The sequence below is a fragment of the Delphinapterus leucas genome, chromosome X, assembly GCF_059928025.1.
Source record: "Delphinapterus leucas isolate spDelLeu-1000000601 "Yukka" chromosome X, BTC_Dleu_Yukka2, whole genome shotgun sequence".
NCBI lineage: Eukaryota > Metazoa > Chordata > Mammalia > Artiodactyla > Monodontidae > Delphinapterus > Delphinapterus leucas.
Window position 1 is genome coordinate 91,276,504 of NC_143150.1, and position 23,952 is coordinate 91,300,455.

The window sequence follows — 23,952 nt, forward strand, 5'->3', positions numbered from 1 at the left end:
TAAACAAAATTGACAAACCATTAGCCAGACTCATCAAGAAAAAAGGGAAAGGACTCAAATCAGTAGAATTAGAAATGAAAAGGGAGAAGTAACAACTGACACTGCAGAAATACAAAGGATCATGACAGATTACTACAAGCAACTCTATGCCAATAAAATGGACAACCTGGAAGAAATGCACACATTCTTAGAAAAGCACAACCTTCTGAGACGGAACCAGGAAGAAATAGAAAATATAAACAGACCAATCACAAGCACTGAAATTGAGACTGTGATTAAAAATCTTCCAACAAACAAAAGCCCAGGACCAGATGGATTCACAGGTCAATTCTGGCAAACATTTAGAGAAGAGCTAACACCTATCCTTCTCAAACTCTTCCAAAATATAGCAGAGGGAGGAACATTCCCAAACTCATTCTACGAGGCTACCATCACTCTGATACCAAAACCAGACAAAGACATCATAAAGAAAGAAAACTACAGGGCAATATCACTGATGAACAGAGATGCAAAAATCTTCAACAAAATACTAGAAAACAGAATCCAACAGCACATTAAAAGGATCATATACCATGATCAAGTGAGGTTTATCCCAGGAATGCAAGGATTCTTCAATATACGCAAATCAATCAATGTGATACACCATATTAAGAAATCGAAGGATAAAAACCATATGATCATCTCAACAGATGCAGAAAAAGCTTTCAACAAAATTCAACAACATTTATGATAAAAACTCTGCAGAAAGTAGGCATAGAGGGAACTTACCTCAACATAATAAAGGCCATATATGACAAACCCACAGCCAACATCGTTCTCAATGGTAAAAAATTGAAACCATTTCCACTAAGATCAGGAACAAGACAAGGTACCCACTCTCACCACTATTATTCAACATAGTTTTGGAAGTTTTGGCCACAGCCATCAGAGAAGAAAAAGAAATAAAAGGAATCCAAATTGGAAAAGAAGAAGTAAAGCTGTCACTGTTTGCAGATGACATGATACTATACATAGAGAACACTAAAGACTCTACCAGAAAACTACTAGAACTAATCAATGAATGTGATAAAGTTGCAGGATACAAAATTAATGCACAGAAATCTCTGGCATTCCTATACACTAATGTTGAAAAATCTGAAAAAAGAAATTAAGGAAACACTCCCATTTACCACTGCAACAAAAAGAATAAAATACCTAGGAATAAACCTACCTAAGGAGACAAAAGACTTGTATGCAGAAAACTATAAGACATGGATGAAAGAAATAAAAGATGATACAAACAGATGGAGAGATATACCATGTTCCTGGATTGGAAGAATCAACATTGTGAGAATGACTATACCACCCAAAGCAATCTACAGATTCAATGCAATCCCTATCAAACTACCACTGGCATTTTTCTCAGAACTAGAACAAAAAAATTTCACAATTGTGAATGGAAACACAAACGACCCCAAACAGCCAAAGCAATCTTGAGATAGAAAAACGGAGCTGGAGGAATCAGGCTGCCAGACTTCAGACTATACTACAAAGCTACAGTAATCAAGACAGTATGGTACTGGCACAAAAACAGAAATATAGATCAATGGAACAGTATAGAAAGCCAAGAGATACACCCACGCATCTATGGTCACCTTATCTTTGATAAAGGAGGCAAAAATATACAGTGGAGAAAAGACAGCCTCTTCAATAAGTGGTGCTGGGAAAACTGGACAGCTACAGGTAAAAGAATGAAATTAGAACACTCCCTAATACCATACACAAAAATAAACTCAAAATGGATTAAAGACCTAAATGTAAGGCCAGACACTATCAAACTCTTAGAGGAAAACATAGGCAGAACACTCTATGACATAAATCACAGCAAGATCCTTTTTGACCCACCTCCTAGAGAAATGGAAATAAAAGCAAAAATAAACAAATGGGACCTAGTGAAACTTCAAAGCTTTTGCACAGCAAAGGAAACCATAAACAGGACGAAAAGACAACCCTCAGAATGGGAGAAAATATTTGCAAATGAAGCAACTGACAAAGGATTAATCTCCAAAACATACAAGCAGCTCATGCAGCTCAATATCAAAAGAAAACAAACAAGCCAATCCAAAAATGGGCAGAAGATCTAACTAGACATTTCTCCAAAGAAGATATACAGATTGCCAACAAACACATGAAAGAATGCTCAACATCACTAATCATTAGAGAAATGCAAATCAAAACTACAATGAGATATCATCTCACACTGGTCAGAATGGCCATCATCAAAAAATCTACAAACAATAAATGCTGGAGAGGGTGTAAAGAAAAGGGAACCCTCTTGCACTGCTGGTGGGAATGTGAATTGGTACAGCCACTATGGAGAATAGTATGGAGGTTCCTTAAAAAACTACAAATAGAACTACCATATGACTCAGCAATCCCACTACTGGGCATATACCCTGAGAAAATCATAATTCAAAAAGAATCATGTACCACAATGTTCATTGCAGCTCTATTTACAATAGCCAGGATATGGAAGCAACCTAAGTGTCCATCGACAGATGAATGGATAAAGAAGATGTGGCACATATATACAATGGAATATTACTCAGCCAGAAAAAGAAACGAAATTGAGCTATTTGTAATGAGGTGGATAGACCTAGAGTCTGTCATACAGAGTGAAGTAAGTCAGAAAGAGAAAGACAAATACCGTATGCTAACACATATATATGGAATCTAAAAAAAGAAAAAGAAAGAAAAAAGGTTCTGAAGAACCTAGGGGCAGGACAGGAATAAAGGTGCAGACGTAGAAGATGGACGTGAGGACATGGGGAGGGGGAAGGGTAAGCTGGGACGAAGTGAGAGAGTGGCATAGACTTATGTATACTACCAAATGTAAAACAGATAGCTAGTAGGAAGTAGCCGTATAGCACAGGGAGATCAGCTCAGTGCTTTGTGACCCCCTAGAGGGGTGGGATAGGGAGGGTGGAAGGGAGATTCAAGAGGGAGGAGATATGGGGATATATGTATTTGTATAGCTGATTCACTTTGTTATAAAACAGAAACTAACACAGCATTGTAAAGCAATTATACTCCAATAAAGATGTTAAAAAATTATAATAAAAAAGAGAGAAAGGGACTTCCCTGGTGGCGCAGTGGTTAAGAATCCGCCTGCCAATGCAGGGGACACGGGTTCGAGCCCTGGTCTGGGAAGATCCCACATGCCGTGGAGCAACTAAGCCCGTGCGCCACATCTACTGTGCCTGCCTCTAGAGCCTGCGAGCCACAACTACTGATTCTGTGTGCCACAGCTACTGAAGCCCGCGCGCCTAGAGCCTGTGGTCCGCAACAAAGAGAAGCCACCACAGTTAGAAGCCCGCGCACCACAATGAAGAGTCGCTCTAGCTCACTGCAACTAGAGAAAGCCTACGCGCAGCAGTGAAGACCCAACGCAGCCAAAAATAAATAAATAAATAAATAAATAAAAAATAAAAAAGAGAGAAAGAAATAGATATATGTGTCATCATAAAATGATGAAAATTGTTTCTCTGGAAGGCTTCTGGAGCTTCTAGAGTTACTATGTATGTACAAGGATTCATAAACATAAATGTATTCATAAGAATACACATAAATATATACAGAGGCATAGTCCACCCTGTAATTTTAGATTGAATATTTCCTCCTAAGCATTCTTCCAAAAGCTTATGATTCCAAATAATGCATGTGGAATAAAGTTAATAACTACACACATTTGCATATTTTAATTTTTCTACCATATGGAGTTTTAAAAAGCCAACAACAACAAAGTATTTGAGGAAAAAAGTGGAACTCTAAATATTAATTGAAGCTAAAAATTTGGGAACTGCTATCAGAGGCCTGCTTCCAACTGAAATGAACCCAACCGAAAAGGACAAGACATGCATATGAATTCTCCAGAGACTATGAGATTAAATATGCTGCACTTTTTGGTGCATGGCTTATGAGGTAATTATAGAATATCTAAGTTTTTTCAAGATTTACCTTTTTCTAAAAGGAAGAATATTTTGCTTATTCATCTTAATTGCCTCAAATTCTATGTGGAACAAGGCAGACTATAAATGTTCTTGATTTAAACTAATATATTTATTAAGCTTCTGGAAGAAAACAAAGGGGAATATCTTTATAACCTCGGGATAGACAAAGATTTTTTAAATAAGACACAAAAGCCATTAACCTCCAAGACTGAAAAACGTGTTTATCAACAATGTATAATAAACTTTTACAAATCAATTAGAAAACAACAGAGAAGTCAATTAAAAACTGGGCAAAAAACCTGAATAGACACTTCACAAATAAGGCTATCCAGATGGCGGTTCTCGACCTCATGAGTTAACATGGAAATGCAAACTGAAATCATAATCACCATTACCTGCCAGAATGGCTAAACTTGAAAAGACTGATCAAAAATTGAAGATACTAAGTGCTTGTAAAGAAATGGAGCAAATCGACCACTGCTGCTGGGAGTGTGAATTGGTACAATCATTTTGGCAAACTATTTGGCAGCAGATATTATGGCTGAACATATGCATACCTTATGACCTAGCAAAGCCACTCCTAGGAATATACTTAACAAAAAAGTACACATATGTATCCTAAAAGATGTATAAAAATGTCCATATTAGGATTTTTCATAATAGCTGAAAACTGAAAGCAACCCAAATATCTATCAAAAGCAGAATGGATAAATAAAATGTGGTATATCACACAATGGAATATGACACAGAAGTGAAACTTAATGAAATGCTCCATGTAATAGCATGGATGAATCTCACAACCATAATGATGAACAAAACAATCCAGTCTCAGTATGAAGGTTAAAAACTGGCAAAACTGTCACCTATGGTGAAGGAAGTCAGTGGGGAGGAGCAGAAGGAGGGCTTCTGGGGTGCTGGTAATGTTCTCTTTCTTGATCTGGGTGCCAGTTAAGCAAGTGTATTTAATTCATGAAAACTGAGTTATACATTAGTTATCTTTCTGTGTGTATATTATATTTCAATGCAAAATTTATAACAATGATGATGTTATCTCACTCATCTTTCATATGTATCTTGAACTAAATGTCTGAATCTAAGGACTGAGCCTACGACAATAAAAAAAATTATAGGCCGAAACAGTAATACCAAAGGCAAGGAAATGCATGGGTAAAGGGTGGTTAATACACACTCACAAGGAGAAATTCTTATAACGATAGAGGGAAGGTCTATGAGAATAAATGAAAAAATATTCCTTTGGGGTTTTGTAAAATGCAGCTTTAACATCTTCAAGTACACATAACATTGCTATAGCTGGACGAAATCCCAGGATCATCCCTCAGTGATTTTCTTCTCTGGCCACTGTACACTTGGTAGAGGGACACTCTTTGAATTGTCACCAGACCACTGAACAAATCAGCAAAAGCTCACAAGCCTAGAGATATGAGCAATTTTGTTAGAGTAATGTAGTAAGTGCAGTTTTCAATTTGGATGCTTGAGTGTAAACGAATGCTGTAGTAACTTTCTGGACGACTGATTTTGGTGAAAGGACCCACAACCACACCTGCTTAGCCTCATAGAAAGAAAGCCTATCCACCTGCTCCTCAGGGTAGGTCAGCTACCTCTAGCCCATGTGAACACTCCTGTTGACACTGAGGAGGCAAAAAAAAGAAGCTGCAACCACTCTAAGCCAACCTACAGCCTCTTCCAGTGTCTTATGCACAGTGAGTCCTCAGTGTGTCTTCAGTTGATCTAAATATTTAACAGGTAGAGACTATGCTTCATTTCCTAATGAGTGGATCAGAATCATCTGTGAATAGCACAGAAATTGCACAAATACCACAACATCATGGATTTTTTTAAAGGCTTGAAATAAATGCCTTAAAAGCTAACTAAACAGGAGGCCCTTATAATAATATCTCTAGGAGTAGTTTCCCAAGATGCCCCTTGTTAATCTTGCCACTCTGCTTCTCTACAAGACTCCATGCCTCATTTATGAAACAAAAGACAATTACAACCTCTGTGACAGATGGTATTTTAAAAATTCCACACGCTCTTCTACAATGTGACTCTCCCACTGCCCCATCAAGTGGTGAAGTCTATTTCTCCTCCTTTTGAATCAGGAAGGGCATGTGACTGTTTCCACCAATAGGATACAGCAGAAGTGACGCTATGAGAATTGCAAGGCTGAGTCATAAAAGGGAAAACAGCTTCATCTTTTTGCTGGAACATGTGCATGTGGACCCCTGTGTCTGAGGCCTGTAGAGAGTCTGCCTATGCTGAGGTTGTCATGCTATGAGGAAGCCAAACCAAATGGAGAGGCCATGTGCAATCTTTATGTCATCCCAGCCAGGTGGCAGACACGTTAGTGAAAGCCTTTAGATGATTCCAGCCCCCAGCCGCTGAGTCACCCCCAAACTTCCAAGTCTTCCCAGATGAGGCCCTAGACATAGTAGAACAGAGACTAGCCATCCCCACTGTGCCCTGTCTGAATTCCTGACCCACAGAACCTATAAGTATAAAAACATGGTTGCTTGGTGCCAAGTTTGGGGGCAACAGTAACTGGAAAAACAATTTATACAGCAATAGTAACTGGAAAAGCTACCAAAAGACTGCTTTAAACTTTAAATAAGATAAATGTGTGTATAAAAGTGCTCTTTATTGATTCTCATAATTGAAAGCAAAATGGTAGACTGCTGCTGCCTAAAATGGAATGGGAAAGGAGGTGTGTGAAGAGTGGGGCAAGGAGAGTGGGGGAGGTGAGAGAAGCATGATGATAAAATACAGCAGTGGGAGGCAGGCTTGTGCTCCCATTTATCATTAGGGGCCATTCTTCCTTTGACTTACTATATGAAATCTGATATATTTTGAAAAGTAGAACCAAGGGGATCTCCTTTGATACTGAATGTGGGGTATGAGGCAATGAAGAATCAAAGATGACTCTAGGAATTTTGGCCTGAAAGACTGAACAGGAAGAATGAATCTGCTATTAGTTAAACGTAGAAAATTACAGGTGGAACTAGTTTGGGAAGAACATCACTAGTTCAGTTTGGGACACTTTAAGTCTGAGATGTCTATTGGACATCCAAGTGGAAACATTGCATTGGTGGTTAAATATTTGAGTCGGGAGTTTAGTGAAGACAGTACTGCTCTCCATAACCCAGTTAGTCCAACATTTACATTCCAAGGAGAACTAGGCCTCTCTGGATACCTAATCATCCTCTCTTCCAGTATCACTAATGACTCAGAAGTATATGATAATATATTGTTAAGTGAGAAAAGCAAGTTACAGAATGTTCCCATTTATTTGTACATACACATGTACATGTTGTATAAGCATATATATTATACAGTTAATATTTGTATTCTGATTATTTTTGTTTTTACAGTAAGTCAATAATTCATCTACAATTTAAAAATCATATACACATACATGATAAATATAACATTAACCACTTATGTGTAATATAACTTATAATGCATGCTTCCTTTTAACCAAACATGAAGCGTTGCTTTCCTTCCATTGGAACCTTACTGTGAAAGAAACTGATTTAAATATACAAATGAACACAAAACGAAACAAAACAAAAACTATCTGAAACTTGTTTATCATTGATGAGCATCAAAATCATCCACGGTCTACCTAAAAAACATGAAATGGGGCTAACATCATCTTTATTTGTTGAACTTACTTCAAAAAATCCCTTGTGGTAATGAAAAGGCTTATTTAAACAGCTGTAACTTACAGCGCAAGCTGGCTCCATTTCAGAATTCTCTGTACCCCTCCCCTCAATCACCACGTATATGCACTACACTACCCTAAACTAAGGGACAAGAGAATAGCAGAAAGGATAATGGAACAGAGAGGAAAACCTAACCTGAAAGCTGGAACAAAAACTCTAAAAGGATTTGCTCCACCTACTCTGTTGTATCTTTTTTCACCCCTTTTCAGTTTTAGCACCCAAGAATCAGGTCAATTAATTTATATACATCCAAAATTACTTCTGTAAGTTCATTAGGAAATAAAATTCTGAAGCATTTTGACAATCTTGTGAATTAGGTAATAAATAAAAAGCAAGTGCTTAGTTTTACTAGTATTTACATTTCTCTAGCTGAATGATTAATCCGTCTGTAGGCAATAAGACAAGTAACTCAAATACAAACATTACAAATATTACTATTGTGATGGATTGAAGATAGTCATAAATCCTTTGATAGTCCTTCTGTTGAGAGGTAGGGCCTATTTCCCTCCCCTTCAGTCTGGGAGCTCTCTGCAACTGCTCTAATAAAATATGGTGGAAGTAATACTGTGACATTTTCTGAGCACAGGCCTTAAGACTGGCACCTTCCACTTCTTTTTTTTTTTAACCAAAATTATAATTATTATAATTGCGGGATTATCACACATAAATTCATTTATATTTACTGTAGAAGAAACTGCACATTTTCAAGACTGCTTTGAATTCAGCTAAATTTGGTAACAAAATGTTGTTACCTAAAATGAGTGTCAATATTCCTTTGATCTCAACTACAGAGTCAAGTAATCCCCTAGGGAAAACAGACTGAAGTTCAATGCTTACACATAAAAAATTCAGGGAATTTGGGCTTTGAAGAGTATGAGGTTTTTGTTGTCTTGACTAGTGCTTCTAGATTTTTAGTAAGACTTTTCCATTCTCTACTTTCTCTTTATGTTTGATATACAATCTAATGCTTGTGAGTATTTTCAAAGCTTTGGTAGTTTTAAATTTCTTGTAAATCTGATAATCAAACTTCATTTACATTGATTTCTTAGAAAAAAAATTCTACCCAGGTTCAAGCACAACAGTAAAAATGAGCTAGTAACAGTCTTTTTTGCCATAATATTGGACTTTGCATATTATTTTAAAATTATATAGCTTCCAAAAGGAATGGCACCCTTATTCCCTCCTTTGCTCCCAAAAGAAGTTAGCTAAACATCTAGATTTTCATAAATTGCAAAAAATGAGGCACAGAAGCTAATTATGCTTAAAAAACAGTATGTAAATAATTTATCTGGCTTATACCAACATTTTCATATTCTGGATCTGACAGTTTTGTGTAAGCAGTAAAGTTAGTGTTGTCTCCTCCTGATGAATGTAGAATTAAAAAAAATTTTTTTAAATGTCATTTATTTAAAAAACTGTCATCTATTAAGTAGACTAAAAATGAGAGGTAGGGTGGGAAGGAAAAGCAGGAGTTGAGGAAACAAGTGTCTAGGCTGACTCTCAGTTTCCTTTTTGATAATTTTTAAAAAACACGGAATTCCTTCTCTACTTTGTGTTGCCTGAGAACCACTATGGTTTGGTAAAGTCTATAACAGTAATTACATTTAATCACCACGAGTACATTTGTTTTAAGCCTATAAATACTGTGTTAGTAACGCTAAACTATCTCCATTGGCTTATTTGTAAAAAGAAAAATATATATTTATATTCTTACAAGGTTAACACTGAGGGCTGAGGAAAGGGAATGAGAAGCAGTGTTTAATCAGAGTTTCTCTGGACTCAATAACCAGACTGGGGTCTTGCTCAAGCCACCTGGTCAAGCAGTGTCTGAGGAAGAGTCATAGGAGGCAGAGATGATGAAATGGCCACTGCTGGAGTGGCACCTTCCACTTCTCATCGCTTAGAAAACTCACTCTTGGAGCCCAGAGCTGCCAGGTAAGAAGTCAGAGTATCCTGACCATGTGGATAGGTCCTAAGACTAAATGGGAATCTGGGTAGTACAGGTCATAGCATCAACTACAGGGTTACAGTGGTGAATAAAAGCAGTAAGGTTCTGGGACTTCCCTGGTGGCACAGCAGTTAAGACTCTGAGCTCCCAATGCAAGGGGCCTGGGTTCGATTCATGGTCAGGAAACTAGATCCCACATGCATGCCGCAAGTAAGAGTTCACATGCCACAACTAAGGAGCCAGTGAGCTGCAACTAAAGGAGCCTGCAAGCCGCAACTAAGGAGCCCACCTGTCACAACTAAGGAGCCCACATGCCGCAACCAAGGAGCCCACCTGCCAAAACTAAGACCAGGGGCAACCAAAATAAATTAATAAATCAATAATCAGTAAGGTTCCTCTGAGACTGAACCAGGAAGAAAGAGAAAATATAAACAGACCAATCACAAGCACTGAAATTGAGACTGTGATTAAAAATCTTCCAACAAACAAAAGCCCAGGACCAGATGGATTCACAGGCGAATTCTGTCAAACATTTAGAGAAGACCTAACACCTATCCTTCTCAAACTCTTCCAAAATATAGCAGAGGAACACTCCCAAACTCATTCTACGAGGCCACCATCACCCTGATACCAAAACCAGACAAAGATGTCACAAAGAAAGAAAACTACAGGCCAATATCACTGATGAACAGAGATGCAAAAATCCTCAACAAAATACTAGAAAACAGAATCCAACAGCACATTAAAAGGATCATATATCATGGTCAAGTGGCGTTTATCCCAGGAATGCAAGGATTCTTCAATATATGCAAATCAATCAATGTGATACACCATATTAACAAATCAAAGGGTAAAAGCCACATGATCACCTCAACAGATGCAGGAAAAGCTTTTGACAAAATTCAACACCCATTTATGATAAAAACCCTCCAGAAAGTAGGCATAGAGAGAACTTACCTCAACATAATAAAGGCCATATATGACAAACCCACAGCCAACATCGTTCTCAATGGTGAAAAATTGAAACCATTTCCACTAAGATCAGGAACAAGACAAGGTACCCACTCTCACCACTGTTATTCAACATAGTTTTGGAAGTTTTAGCCACAGCAATCAGAGAAGAAAAAGAAATAAAAGGAACCCAAATCAGAAAAGAAGAAGTAAAGCTGTCACTGTTTGCAGATGACATGATACTATACATAGAGAATCCTAAAGACTCTACCAGAAAACTACTAGAGTTAATCATTGAATGTGATAAAGTTGCACGATACAAAATTAATGCACAGAAATCTCTCACATTCCTATACACTAATGATGAAAAATCTGAGAAAGAAATTAAGGAAACACTCCCATTTACCACTGCAACAAAAAGAATAAATCTACCTAAGGAGACAAAAGACCTGTATGCAGAAAACTATAAGACACGGATGAAAGAAATTAAAGATGATACAAACAGATGGAGAGATATGCCATGTTCTTAGACTGGAAGAATCAACACTGTGAAAGTGACTATACCACCCAAAGCAATCTACAGATTCAATGCAATCCCTATCAAACTACCACTGGCATTTTTCACAGAACTAGAACAAAAAATTTCACAATTTTGTATGGAAACACAAAAGACCCCGAACAGCCAAAGCAATCCTGAGAAAGAAAAACAGAACTAGAGGAATGAGGCTCCCAGACTTCAGACTACACTACAAAGCTACAGTAATCAAGACAGTATGGTACTGGCACAAAAACAGAAATATAGATCAACGGAACAGGATACAAAGCCCAGAGATAAACCCACGCACATATGGTCACCTTATCTTTGATAAAGGAGGCAAGAATATACAATGGAGAAAAGACAGCCTCTTTAATAAGTGGTGCTGGGAAAACTGGACAGCTACAGGTAAAAGAATGAAATTCGAACACTCCCTAACACCATACACAAAAATAAACTCAAAATGGATTAAAGACCTAAATGTAAGGCCAGACACTATAAAACTCTTAAGAGGAAAACACAGGCAGAACACTCTATGACATAAATCACAGCAAGATCCTTTTTGACCCACCTGCTAGAGAAATGGAAACAAAAATAAAGTGGGACCTAATGAAACTTTAAAGCTTTTGCACAGCAAAGGAAACCATAAACAAGATGAGAAGACAACCCTCAGAATGGGAGAAAATATGCAAATGAAGCAACTGACAAAGGATTAATCTCCAAAATATACAAACAGCTCATGCAGCTCAATGTCAAAAAAACAAACAAACAAGCCAATCCAAAAATGGGCAGAACACCTAAATAGACATTTCTCCAAAGAAGATAGACAGATTGCCAACAAACACATGAAAGGATGCTCAACATCACTAATCATTAGAGAAATGAAATAAAAACTCCAGTGAGGTGTCACCTCACACCAGTCAGAATGGCCATCATCAAAACATCTACAAACAATAAATGCTGGAGAGGGTGTGGAGAAAAGGGAACCCTCTTGCACTGTTGGTGGGAATGTAAATGGATACAGCCATTATGGAGAACTGTATGGAGGTTCCTTAAAAAATAGAACTGCCATATGACCCAGCAATCCCACTACTGGGCATATACCCTGAGAAAAACATAATTCATAAAGAGTCATGTACCACAATGTTCATTGCAGCTATTTACAATAGCCAAGACATGGAAGCAACCTAAGTGTCCATCAACAGATGAATGGATAAAGAAGATGTGGCACATATATACAATGGCATATTACTCAGCCATAAAAGGAAATGAAATTGAGTTATTTGTAGTGAGGTGGATGGACCTAGAGTCTGTCATACAGAGTGAAGTAAGTCAGAAAGAGAAAAACAAATACCATATACTAACACATATATGGAATCTAAGAAAAGAAATATGGTTCTGAAGAATGTAGGGGCAGGACAGGAATAAAGACGCAGATGTAGAGAATGGACTTGAGCACACGGGAAGGGAGAAGGGTAAGCTGGGATGAAGTGAGAGAGTGGCATTGACATATATACACTACTAAATGTAAAACAGATAGCTAGTGGGAAGCAGCTGCATCGCACAGGGAAATCAGCTCGGTGCTTTGTGACCACCTAGAGGGGTGGGATAGGGAGGGTGGGAGGGAGACACAAGAGGGAGGGGGATATGGGGATATATGTATATGTATAGCTGATTCACTTTTTTATACAGCAGAGACTAACACACCAGTGTTAAAGCAATTATACTCCAATAAAAATGTTAAAAAAGAAATCAGTAAGGTTCTTGTGCTCATGTAGCTTTGAGTTCGTAATACCACTACCAAGGAGTAACACAGAAATGCTATTGTGTTCACCAAACCCTGTTTCTTTTTCCATCTAGGCACATAGCAAGACTGCATTCCCCAGTATCCTTTGCAGTTAGGTGGGCCATGTGAATGAGTTCTGGCTAATGGCGTATGTGTGGATAATCCACTTCAAAGTCTAGCCCCCCCTCCAAATCTACCTGCATAACCCTCCATACTGCCTTTTCTTTTCCTGCAGACTGGATTTAGAAGTTTGGGGGTGGAAAAGGGAGTGGGAAAAGACCTGGCAGACAGAGGAGTCACTCATAAAAAGAGCCTGAGTCCCTGAATGCCTATGTCAGGCAGAGATGACTCACATCCCAAACCCACACTGGATGGAGACATGTGCAAAAAATAAAACCTTCATTGTGTTAAGATGCTGAGACTTTCGGAGATGTTTGTTATAGCAGTTGGCCTATCCTGACTAATACATACATAACGGTAAAAAATTATTTCCCAATATTTTCATGTATGTTTCCACTTAAGTAACTATTTTGTTGCATTAGATTCATTCTTAAATTTCTCTAACAGATTTATATCTTAGAATATTTTCTCCAGAGCTATCCATCAGTAGAAAATAACTAACCAATGAGGTTTTAATTTTACTAAAACTAACACGGAGGAGTCAACCCAAAATAATATATTAAAAGATTTTTGTTTTTACATTCTGATACTTTTCATATGCTATTGTGAACTGCTATAACACTCTTTATTAAAAATATTTAGCACAGGTTTCCCTGGTGGCACAGTGGTTAAGAAGCCACCTGCCAATGCAGGGGACATGGATTTGAGCCCTGGTCCAGGAATATCCCACATGCCATGGAGCAACTAAGCCTGTGCGCCACAACTACTGAGTCTGCACTCTAGAGCCCACGAGCAACTACTACGCTCCTGCGCCACAACTACTGAAGCCCATACGCCTAGAGCCCATGCTCCGCAACAAGAGAAGCCACCACAATGAGAAGCCTGCGCACCGCAATGAAGAGTAGCCCCTGATTGCCTCAACTAGAGAAAACCCGTGTGCAGCAACAAAGACCCAATGCAGCCAAAAATAAAATAAATTAAAAAAAATTTATCACAAAATCAAGGAATGTCATCATGCTTTTAATGCACACTGACAATTTTTTAAATTTGGAAGGCAGGAAGAATTTTTACAATTGAATAATTATTAGTGAACATTTATTTTTATATGAAGGTAATACACTATCGTTATTTTAAATCTAAAAGCAATCATTGCAAAGGTTTGCTATGAAACATTTACATTTGTTTAGATTTGGCAGTTATGTCAGAAGAAAATACTTTTATTTGTGGCTTTTGAGAATAAAGCTACATCTTTTAATTTCAAAAACTATCTAAGTATACTCTCAATAGTGTAAATAACCAAACTTTTACCAGGCACCTCCTTAACTTCTACAGAATTTGTAACCTATGAAAAAAACCCAACAAAGACATAAAAAAGAAACACTAACATAAAAAGTTGTAAAATTAACCAATAAAAAAGGAACATATATGGTATTTTCCCATATAGTGGGAAAAAGTAACGTATTTGGACAGAGTGAAGCATAAAGTAGAGAAATTAGCATCTCAGTTCAAAGTAGGAAAAACTTTTGAAAAGTCACCTTGGTAGATTTGTGAAAAGGGACTTAAAAAGATGGAACTGGAATTTCTTGGTGATTCAAGAACTGTGTTTTCTTTCATAGCAGCCTGGTGGAACCAAGGTGGGTAAGGTTGGGATATAGTGTCCATTGCTTTCAAAACGGAAGCTGCTCAACAGATGGAGCTGGGATACATGGATATCCACAAGCAAAAGAATGAAGTTAGACCCATAACATCTCATGCTATACACAAAAATTAACTTAAATGGATTAAAGACCCAAATGTAAGAGTTTTATAAAACTACAGAATTCTTAGGAGAAAACATAGGTATAAAACTACATGATCTTGGTTTAGGCAATGATTTCTTAGATATGACACCAAAAGGACAAGCAACCAAAAGAAAAAAAATAGATAAACTGAACTTCATCAAAATTAAAAACTTTTGTGTCTCAAAGGACACCATCAATGAAGTGAAAAGACAACCCACAGAAAGGGAGAAATGATTTGCAAATCATATATCTGATAAAAAAACCTGTATCTAGGGACCTCCCTGGTGGTCCAGTGGTTAAGACTCCACACTCCCAATGCAGGGGGCCTGGGTTTGATCCATGGTCAGGGAACTAGATCCCACATGCTGCCACTAAGAGCCTGCACACTGCAACTAAATGATCCCACATGCCACAGCTAAAGATCCTGAATGGGGCAATGAAAATCCCGTGTGCCGCAACTAAGATCCGGTGCAGCCAAATAAATAAATAAATATTTTTTAAAAACCCTAGACTATGCAAAGAACTTTTACAATTCAACAATAAAAAGACAAATAGCCCAATTTTTCTAATGGCCAAAAGATGTGAATAATTTCTCCAAAGAAGAGATATATATAGGAGGTATGCATCGAAGCACCAAGTAAAAATGGGATATTCTAGAACTGCTGGTCAGGGGACTTTGTCACCCTTTTCACTAAAGGGTTAGATTTTCAGCAGCCAAAGGCAGCCATTCTAAAGTGAATGTGATAGAACATAAAGAGGTGAACTGAGATGATTCACTTTGCAGTTTGAACAGTAGTGTTTCACAGGAAGGGAAAAAAGATCAACCTTGTATTTTTCTGACCACATAAAGGCTTCTTCTCTTTGTAATAAAGTAGAAAAGCTCTCTTCCAAAAAGAATATACAACTGGCTAATAAGCACATGAAGAAAAGATGCTCAACATCATTAGCTATCAAGCAAATGCAAATCAAAACCACAATGAGATATACTTCATACCTACTAGGATGGCCACAATAAAAAATACAGACAATAACAAGTGTTGGTTAGGATGTGGAGAAAATGGAATCCTCATACAATGCTGGTATGAATGTACAGTTGATCTTTGAACAAGACAGGGGTAATGGGCACTGACACTTCATGCAGTCAAAAATTCACACATAATTTACAGTTGGCCCTCCACATCCGTGGTTCTGGATCTGTGGATTCAACCACCCACAGACTGTGTAGTACTGTAGTATTTACTACTGAAAAAAAAACCACGTATAAGTGGACCCGCACAGTTCAAACTCATGTGGTTCAAGGGTCAACTATAATATCTTTTGGTTGTTTGCTAATTTTCTTTCCTAACACCCACCCGCTTTCCTCTTTCCTTCCTTCATCCTATTCTCCTTACAATAGTAAACGTATATTGAAAACCTACTATTTGACGGTAAGGGTTCTGCTCTTGGGTAGCTTATAGTCACATTTGTTGTCTTTCTTCCTTTTCTAATCACATACTGTTGTGCCTTCATGTGCCCACTACCACATTTTATTACCATCTATACACTCCTTTATTTGTGATGATTGTTTATATATTTAAATATATATTTATAATTACATACATGGATGATACTTTTATTAACATTATTGAGGTATAAATTACATATTAAGCTGCAGATATTTAAAATGTACAAATTAACAAGTTCCAACACACATATAAATTTGTGCAACCAGAACTACAACCAAGATAATAAATATATCCATCACCTCTAAAAGTTTCCTTGTATCCTCCTGCTCCACTGGCCACTTCCAAAAAAAACCACTGATCTGCTGTCACTAAAGCAGGTAGTCCTCGCTTTGCACAGTGGTGCTGTACTGTAAAAATGACTGTGCAAACTGAAACTGTGAAAAGCAATCTTAATAATCAACGGGGAAAACTGTGATTGTTCAGTGACCTTTAAAATTTTTGTCAAAGCATTTTACTCTCTTACTGTTGGCTATGACTATATAGGGAAATAAAAAATAGTAAAACCAATATGTATTTAATACACTATAATTTGAAACACTGAGAATTTAAACTCTTTTATCTCTTTGTAAAAACTTATCAAGAGTACAGTGCTTGACTCCTTTTAATTACAAAATTTATGACACAGAGCAAGCACCTTTTCTATGTCTTGGCAAGTTGTCATACTCCTTTATGAACTTGGATCAGTTTCCAACATTTGTCCTTTGACTGTTGAAAAATTTTCTGAGAGTTCCATTAATGTGCAGTTTTTTTCTGGCATCATTTTCTCTGGGGCATCTTCATTCTTTTCATCACAATCACTTTCTTTATGTCCATAAGTTTGCCTTCATTAAGTTCCTCTAGCTGCATATCTAGTTCCTCTCAAACTGCAACAGTGTATCCACATTCCCATGGTCAACTATTTATTCTATAACTACATTTAGTTTGATTCAAATTTCTCTTCCAGTATCATCACTTTTTATGTCTTTAAATGTTTGGAAGAATTTTCCAGTGAAAGCATCTGGGCCTGGAGGTATATTTAGGGAGAGTTTTTAATTACAAATTCAATTTCATTAATAGTTATGGGGCTCTTCAAATGATTATTTCACACTGGGTAAGTTGTGGTAATTTGTTCAGGTAACCCTCAGGAAGGCAGGAAAAAGAAACGAGAGAAATAAAAAACAGAGAACACACACATACACACATAATAAAATAAAATGGCAGACTTAAGCCCTAACATATCAATAATTACATTAAGTGTAAATGGTCTAAACCCATTAAAAGTCAGAGGTTGGCAGAATGGATTAAAAAACATGATCCAAATATATGCTGTCTACCAAAAACACACTTAAAATATAAGCATATAAGTAGGTCAAAAGTAAAATAATGGAGAAAGATATACAGTGCAAACGTTACTCAAAAGAAAGCAAGAGTGACAACATTAATATCAGATTAAGTAGCCTTCATAGCAAAGAAAATTACCAGAGACGGGGAGGAATATTACATAATGAAGAAACGATCAATCCACCAATAAAACATAGCAACAGTAAATGTATGTGCACCAAACAACAGGGCTGCAAAATATCTGAAACAAAAACTGATTGAACTGAAAGGAGAAAAACACAATTCCGCGATTATAGCTGGAGACTTCAACCTCTGTCAGTAAGTGATAGAACAGACAGAAAATCACCCAGGATATAGAAGAACTCAACACCATCAACTAACAGGATTGAACTGACATTTATAGAGTGTTCCACTCAGCAGCAGCAGCACAGGCATTGTTTTCAAGCACCCACAGAACATGTACCATGATAGACTGTATCCTGGGTCATAAAATAAACCTCAACAAATTGAAACAAATTGGAATTATACAGAGTGTTCTCTAATACAATGGAATCAAAACTAGAAATCAGTAATAGAGAGATAAGAAAATATCCAAATAAAGTATAATAGAGAGATAAGAAAATATCCAAATAAAGTAAAAACCACACTTTTAAATAAAAGAAGTCCCAAGGGAAAAAAAGAAAGTGAAAGAAGTCTCAAAGGAAAAAATACACTAAAGTGAATGAAATGAAAATACAACACACCAAAATGTGTGGGACATAGCTAAAGCAGTGATGAGAGGGAAATTTTTAACACTAAATGCTCATATTGGAAAGAAGAAATGTCTCAAATCAATAAGCTAAGCTCCCAATTCAAGAAACTATAAGAAGAGCAAACTAAATCCAAAGCAACTAAAATAATTGAAGTAATAGAGATAAGAGCAGAAATAAATTAAAAACAGAAAAGATAATGAAACAAAAAGATGGCTTTGTGAAATGGTCAGTAAAAATGACCAACCTATAGCAAGTAAAAAAGGAGATAAAAATTGCCAATATCAGGTATGAAAGGGGGGATACTATTGTTTCATTTGCTTTAAGTGTACTCATAATTGCTCACTGAAGCATTTTTATGACGGCTGCTTTTAAGTCTTTGTTAGATAATTCTAATATCTGTCACCTTGGTACTGGCATCTACTGATTATCTTTGTTCAAGTTGAGATCTTCCTAGTTTTTGATATGAGTGAATTTTTTCACTGGAGACTGGACATTTTGGGGATTATGCTATGAGACTCTGGATCTTCTTTAAAACTTTTGTTTTGACTGGCTTCCTCTGACACTGCTCTGGATGGAGATCAGGTTGGGGGTGGATATCACCTCATCACTGCCAGGTGATTGTATATATCCTGGTTCACCATTTGGCCTGTATTGACATCCGGGGCAGGGACTCTTTGTTACTACTGGGTGAGGCTGAGAGTTCTGGCTTCCTATTAGGCCTCCACTGATACCTCCTTTGCTGGGATTGATAAGAGCACCTTACTACTGCTCCCTATGTGGCCTCCACTGATACCACGGGGTGGGGGGAGCAGGTGTCCTCATTACCTCTAAGGAGTGGTGAAAGTCTCCTCTGATAGTATGATAGATGGGAGGGAGAGGGATGCATCGTTAATGCTGGTTTAAGGTGGAAGTCTAGGCTCCCCAGTTACTGCAACAGTATATAAAAATACTGACAATAAGGACATGAAAATGCCTGACTCCTATGTACATTCATGATGCTGTTGTGATTTCTAGGAGGATGGTGGCAATGATGATGAACTAGTAAGGGTCCATAAGTATACTGGGCAAGACTGTGAAGTTTTCCTTAACAGAACATAGACAGTCTCTCTGTGGGTGGGACAGCCTGGGCTTGGGATTTTAGAAGTGATTTGACAAGCATTTCTGGAATATGACTAAGACCTAAGAACCTGCTGCTAGGGGCTGAGAATTCAAGAATGTGGTCTCTGACCTTTAAGAACCTAATATGTACTAGAAATAGATAGCTATACAATGAGATGTACCATTTCTCATAGTAACCAGCAGGTCCTACCAGCCCCTTTATCTGATTCTATTCCTTCCCTTTCCTTCCTTCCCTCACTCACTCAAACTTATACCAAGCATTTTATTTCATGCTGGCCTTTGTGCAAAGCGCTGGGAACACAAAGACCAGTAAGAAAAAGTGGCTTCCAAAACCAGTCATTACTCTTGAGGAGCTAAACTTACTACTTCCTCTGTCAGAAAAGTCCTCTCCTACTAAAACTTTCTTCTCAGGTCTTTGCAAAGTGAAGGCTGTGTGCTTATGGTCAACCTAATTATTCCAGCTACCCCCTTTCATTTGGGTTTATGCATTTTACAAACTCTGTATATTTTGGTGCTCTGTTTACAGACGCTATCACTATGAAGCCCCTATTAAAATGAAGCAACTTGTCATGGCGTTATATATTAATAGGGTTATTATGGGGTTATGTAATTAATGTTCTGCTTCTCTTCAAAGGCTAATTAATAAATGCTACTGATTATTGTGTCAGACTGGGAAATCTTGGTCTCCAAAACCTTATAATTTCAGACTGGACTTCAAACAGTTTTATCCTGTGAATAGGTACATATATTATCCCTAAATAAATGACCTTGACTTCAACTACTGACCTATCCTAGGCTGGTATAATCTGCCATTGGTCTGAGTGAATTGCTGAACATGGTATGTGACTTTGCATTATAAATGTTTAATTAGCCACTCAAAGTCTCTCCTCAAGCAGTACACAGATAACCATAAGAGACTTCATCCCCTAAATCAAAGATACAAGCATAAAAATACCTGAGGGAAGGCTGTGGAACAGCGTCTGGACTGGCTGGTACCTGGACTCCCTTTTCCCATTCTTCCTTCCATGTATCCGCAAAGAGGTAATAGCTGTCAGGATTAATATGGTGAGAGTCTGGAAGTTTCATCGCACTGATAAGGTCCTTCCGGAATACCTGGGAAGACATTGCATACACCTTGAGAAGATCATCACTATGGAACTAACACCATTTAATGTTCTCCTTTTAAAAAGACCATCCCCACCCACTCTGCGCTTCAACAAGAGAGACATCTCTTAACTTCGTAAATGGCCAGATCAACTTCTATTTGTAAAGAGTCTGAAGTATTGACAGGGAAGCCAGCTTGTTCTGGATTTAATAAAGAGTAAAGGGGGTACTTCCTGAGTTATTTTTCTGGGCTCCTTGAATTTAAATCAACAATACAGGTTACTCTTAAAGAGTCTGCGTAAAACAAACAATCCTTAACTCTCTCAAATTAAGCAACAAGTATCCTATGATAACTTATAATCCAGAGGAATGGATAAAGAAGATGTGGTACATATATACAATGGAATACTACTCAGCCATAAAAAGGAACGAAAGTGGGTCATTTGTAGAGATGTGGATGGACCTAGAGAGTGTCATACAGAGTGAAGTAAGTCAGAAAGAGAAAAGCAAATATCGTATAATAATGTACATATGTGGAATCTAGAAAAATGGTATAGATGATCTTATTGGGAGATTGGGATTAACACATATACATTATTGATACTATGTATATATAAAATGGACAACTGATGGGAAAATGCTGTATAACACAGGGAACTCACCTAGTGCCCTGTGGTAACCTAAATGCGAGGTAAGTCCAAAAGGGAGGGGATAACTGTATGTGTATGGCTGATTCATTTTGTGGTGCAGTGGAGGCTAATACAACATTGTAAAGCAACCATACTCCAATAAAAATTAATTTTAAAATAAATAAATAACTTATAATCGTTTATTTAGCTATCACCTAATTTTAAAATTTACTTATAGACATAATTTTAGTCTTACAGAGAAGTTACAAAAATAGTACAGAGCTCCCATATACCCTTCACATAGTTCCCTCTAATGTTAACATCTCACATAACCAGAGTACAATTACCTAAACCAGGAAATTAACATTACTATAATACTATAATTAATCTACAAAACTTATTCAAATTTTACTAATTTTTCCCCTAATGTCCTTCTGTTCCAGAATTCAATCCAGGATCCCACACTGCAGCAGCTGTCATGTCTCCTTAGTATCCTCCAATTTGTGACAGTTTCTCAGTCTTTCCAGACCTCGACACTTCTGAAGAGTACTGGTCATATATTTTATAGAATGTCCCTACAATCTGGGTTTGTCTGATGTTTTCTCATCGAGGTTATTCAGTTTTGAGCAAAAATGCCATAGAAAGGTTGCTGTGACCCTCTTATCCCATTATATCAGGAATGTATGATCTCAATGTCTTATTAGTGGTGATGTTAAACTTTATCAGTTGGTTAAGGTAGTGTGTCTCGCTGGTTTTCTCAGCTGTTAGGTTACTATATTTTCCTTTGTAATTAATAAATATCTTAGAGGAGATACTCTGAGATCATAAAAACATCCTGTTTCTCCTCAAACTGTCATGGACTAATTTTAGCATCCACGAATAGATACCTTGCCTGTAACAGTTATTACTGTGGTATTCTAATGGTGATTTTCTATTTCCCTCAGTTCTACATTTATTAATTGGAATTCCTCTGTAAAAGAGACCTGCCCCGTCTCCCTTATTTATTGTTTGTTCGTTCGTTCATTCATTCATTCAATTATTTATTTATATCATTATAGACTCATGGATCTATTTTATTCTTTGGGTTACAATTCAGTATTATTGTTATTTATTTTGATGCTTAAATTGTTCCACCTTTGGTCACTGGGAGCTCTTTCAGGTTGGCTTGCACCTGTGCTCTTTTGACACATCCCACCCTTTTTTGAGTATTTCCTTAACTTCCTGCATTACAACATGCCCCAGGCGTGTTAATATCCTCCACCTGATTATAAAAGCTATTGATTTTTATATGTTAACTTCATATCCTGCCACCTTACTAAATTCTTTTATGGCTTGAGTTAGTTTTATCATTGACTTTCCTAAGGTTTTCTAAATATACTATTGCATCATCTGCAAACAGAATTTTGCATCATCTTTACTTGGTCTTATGTCTCTAATTGGTTTCTCTTGTTTAATTGTACTAATACCTCTACTGATATTTGGAATAGTAATGGGGATAGTGGGCATATCTGTCTTCTTACTGAAATTAGTGGAAATGCCTCTAGTGTTTCCCCATGAAATAAGATACTAGGTTGAAGACTATGCCATATTTATGTTATAATGTTAAGAAAGTATCTTACAGTTCCTATTTTCTTGAATGTTTTATAATGCCTAAGTACTGAATTTTATTAAAGACTTCTTTAGCATATATGGAAATAATTATATAGTTCTCTCCTTAGATATATTAATATGCTATATGATAATATTAGATTTCTTAATACTGAAACTTGCAATTCTAGAATGAATATCTATTTGGTCATGATATATTATTTTCTTAATATGGTATTATATTCGTTTTCTAATATTTTTGTATCATTCTCATGAGTGATATTTATCTGCGGTTTTCTTTCTTTCCTTTTTTCTGGTATTGTCTTTGTCTTTTAGATTTAGGTATCAGCATTTTGCATGCTTCATAAAGGGAATTAGGACATTTTCCTTGCGTTACAATGCTCTAGAATAATCTGAGAATTATTGGGACTATCTGGTCCCTATGAAACCATCTGGACTTGGTGCTTTTTAGTGGGGTAGTTCCTTATTAATTTTCTCTACCTTTTTGGAAATTGATCTCTTTAAGCTTTCTACCTCCAATGGGGTCAATTTTGGTAATCTGTATTTCCATGGTTAAGTTATCTATCTTATCCAGGTTTTCAAATTTATTTGTACAGAGGCTTGCAAAGTATACACAGTTACAGCAAACTAAGTGTCCATCGACAGATGAATGGATAAAGATGTGGCACATATATACAATGGAATATTACTCAGCCATAAAAAGAAACGAAATTGAGTTATCTGTAGTGAGGTGGATGGACCTAGAGTCTGTCATACAGAGTGAAGTAAGTCAGAAAGAGAAAAACAAATACCGTATGCTAACACATATACATGGACTCTAAAAAAAAATGGTTCTGAAGAACCTAGGGGCAGGACGGGAATACAGGAATAAAGACGTAGATGTAGAGAATGGGCTTGAGGACATGGGGAGGGGGAAGGGTAAGCTGGGACGAAGTGAGAGAGTGGCATGGACTAATTTATACTATCAAATGTAAAATAGATAGCTAGTGGGAAGCAGCCACATAGCACAGGGAGATCAGCTTGGTGCTTTGTGACCACCTAGGGGGTGGGATAGGGAGGGTGGGA

At 37.1% G+C, this 23,952-nt stretch overlaps 1 protein-coding gene across 12 annotated transcripts in view; it reads right to left on the minus strand.

Moving 5' to 3' along the window:
• JADE3 (jade family PHD finger 3) overlaps nucleotides 1–23,952 on the minus strand; it is a 150,087-nt gene that overhangs the window by 33,316 nt on the left and 92,819 nt on the right. For all 12 annotated transcript variants that reach the window (XM_022556350.2, XM_089904981.1, XM_089904975.1 and 9 more), the window contains one exon: nucleotides 20,502–20,659. In XM_022556350.2, the coding sequence (XP_022412058.1) occupies nucleotides 20,502–20,659 (158 nt within the window). The remainder of the gene's footprint in view (nucleotides 1–20,501; nucleotides 20,660–23,952) is intronic.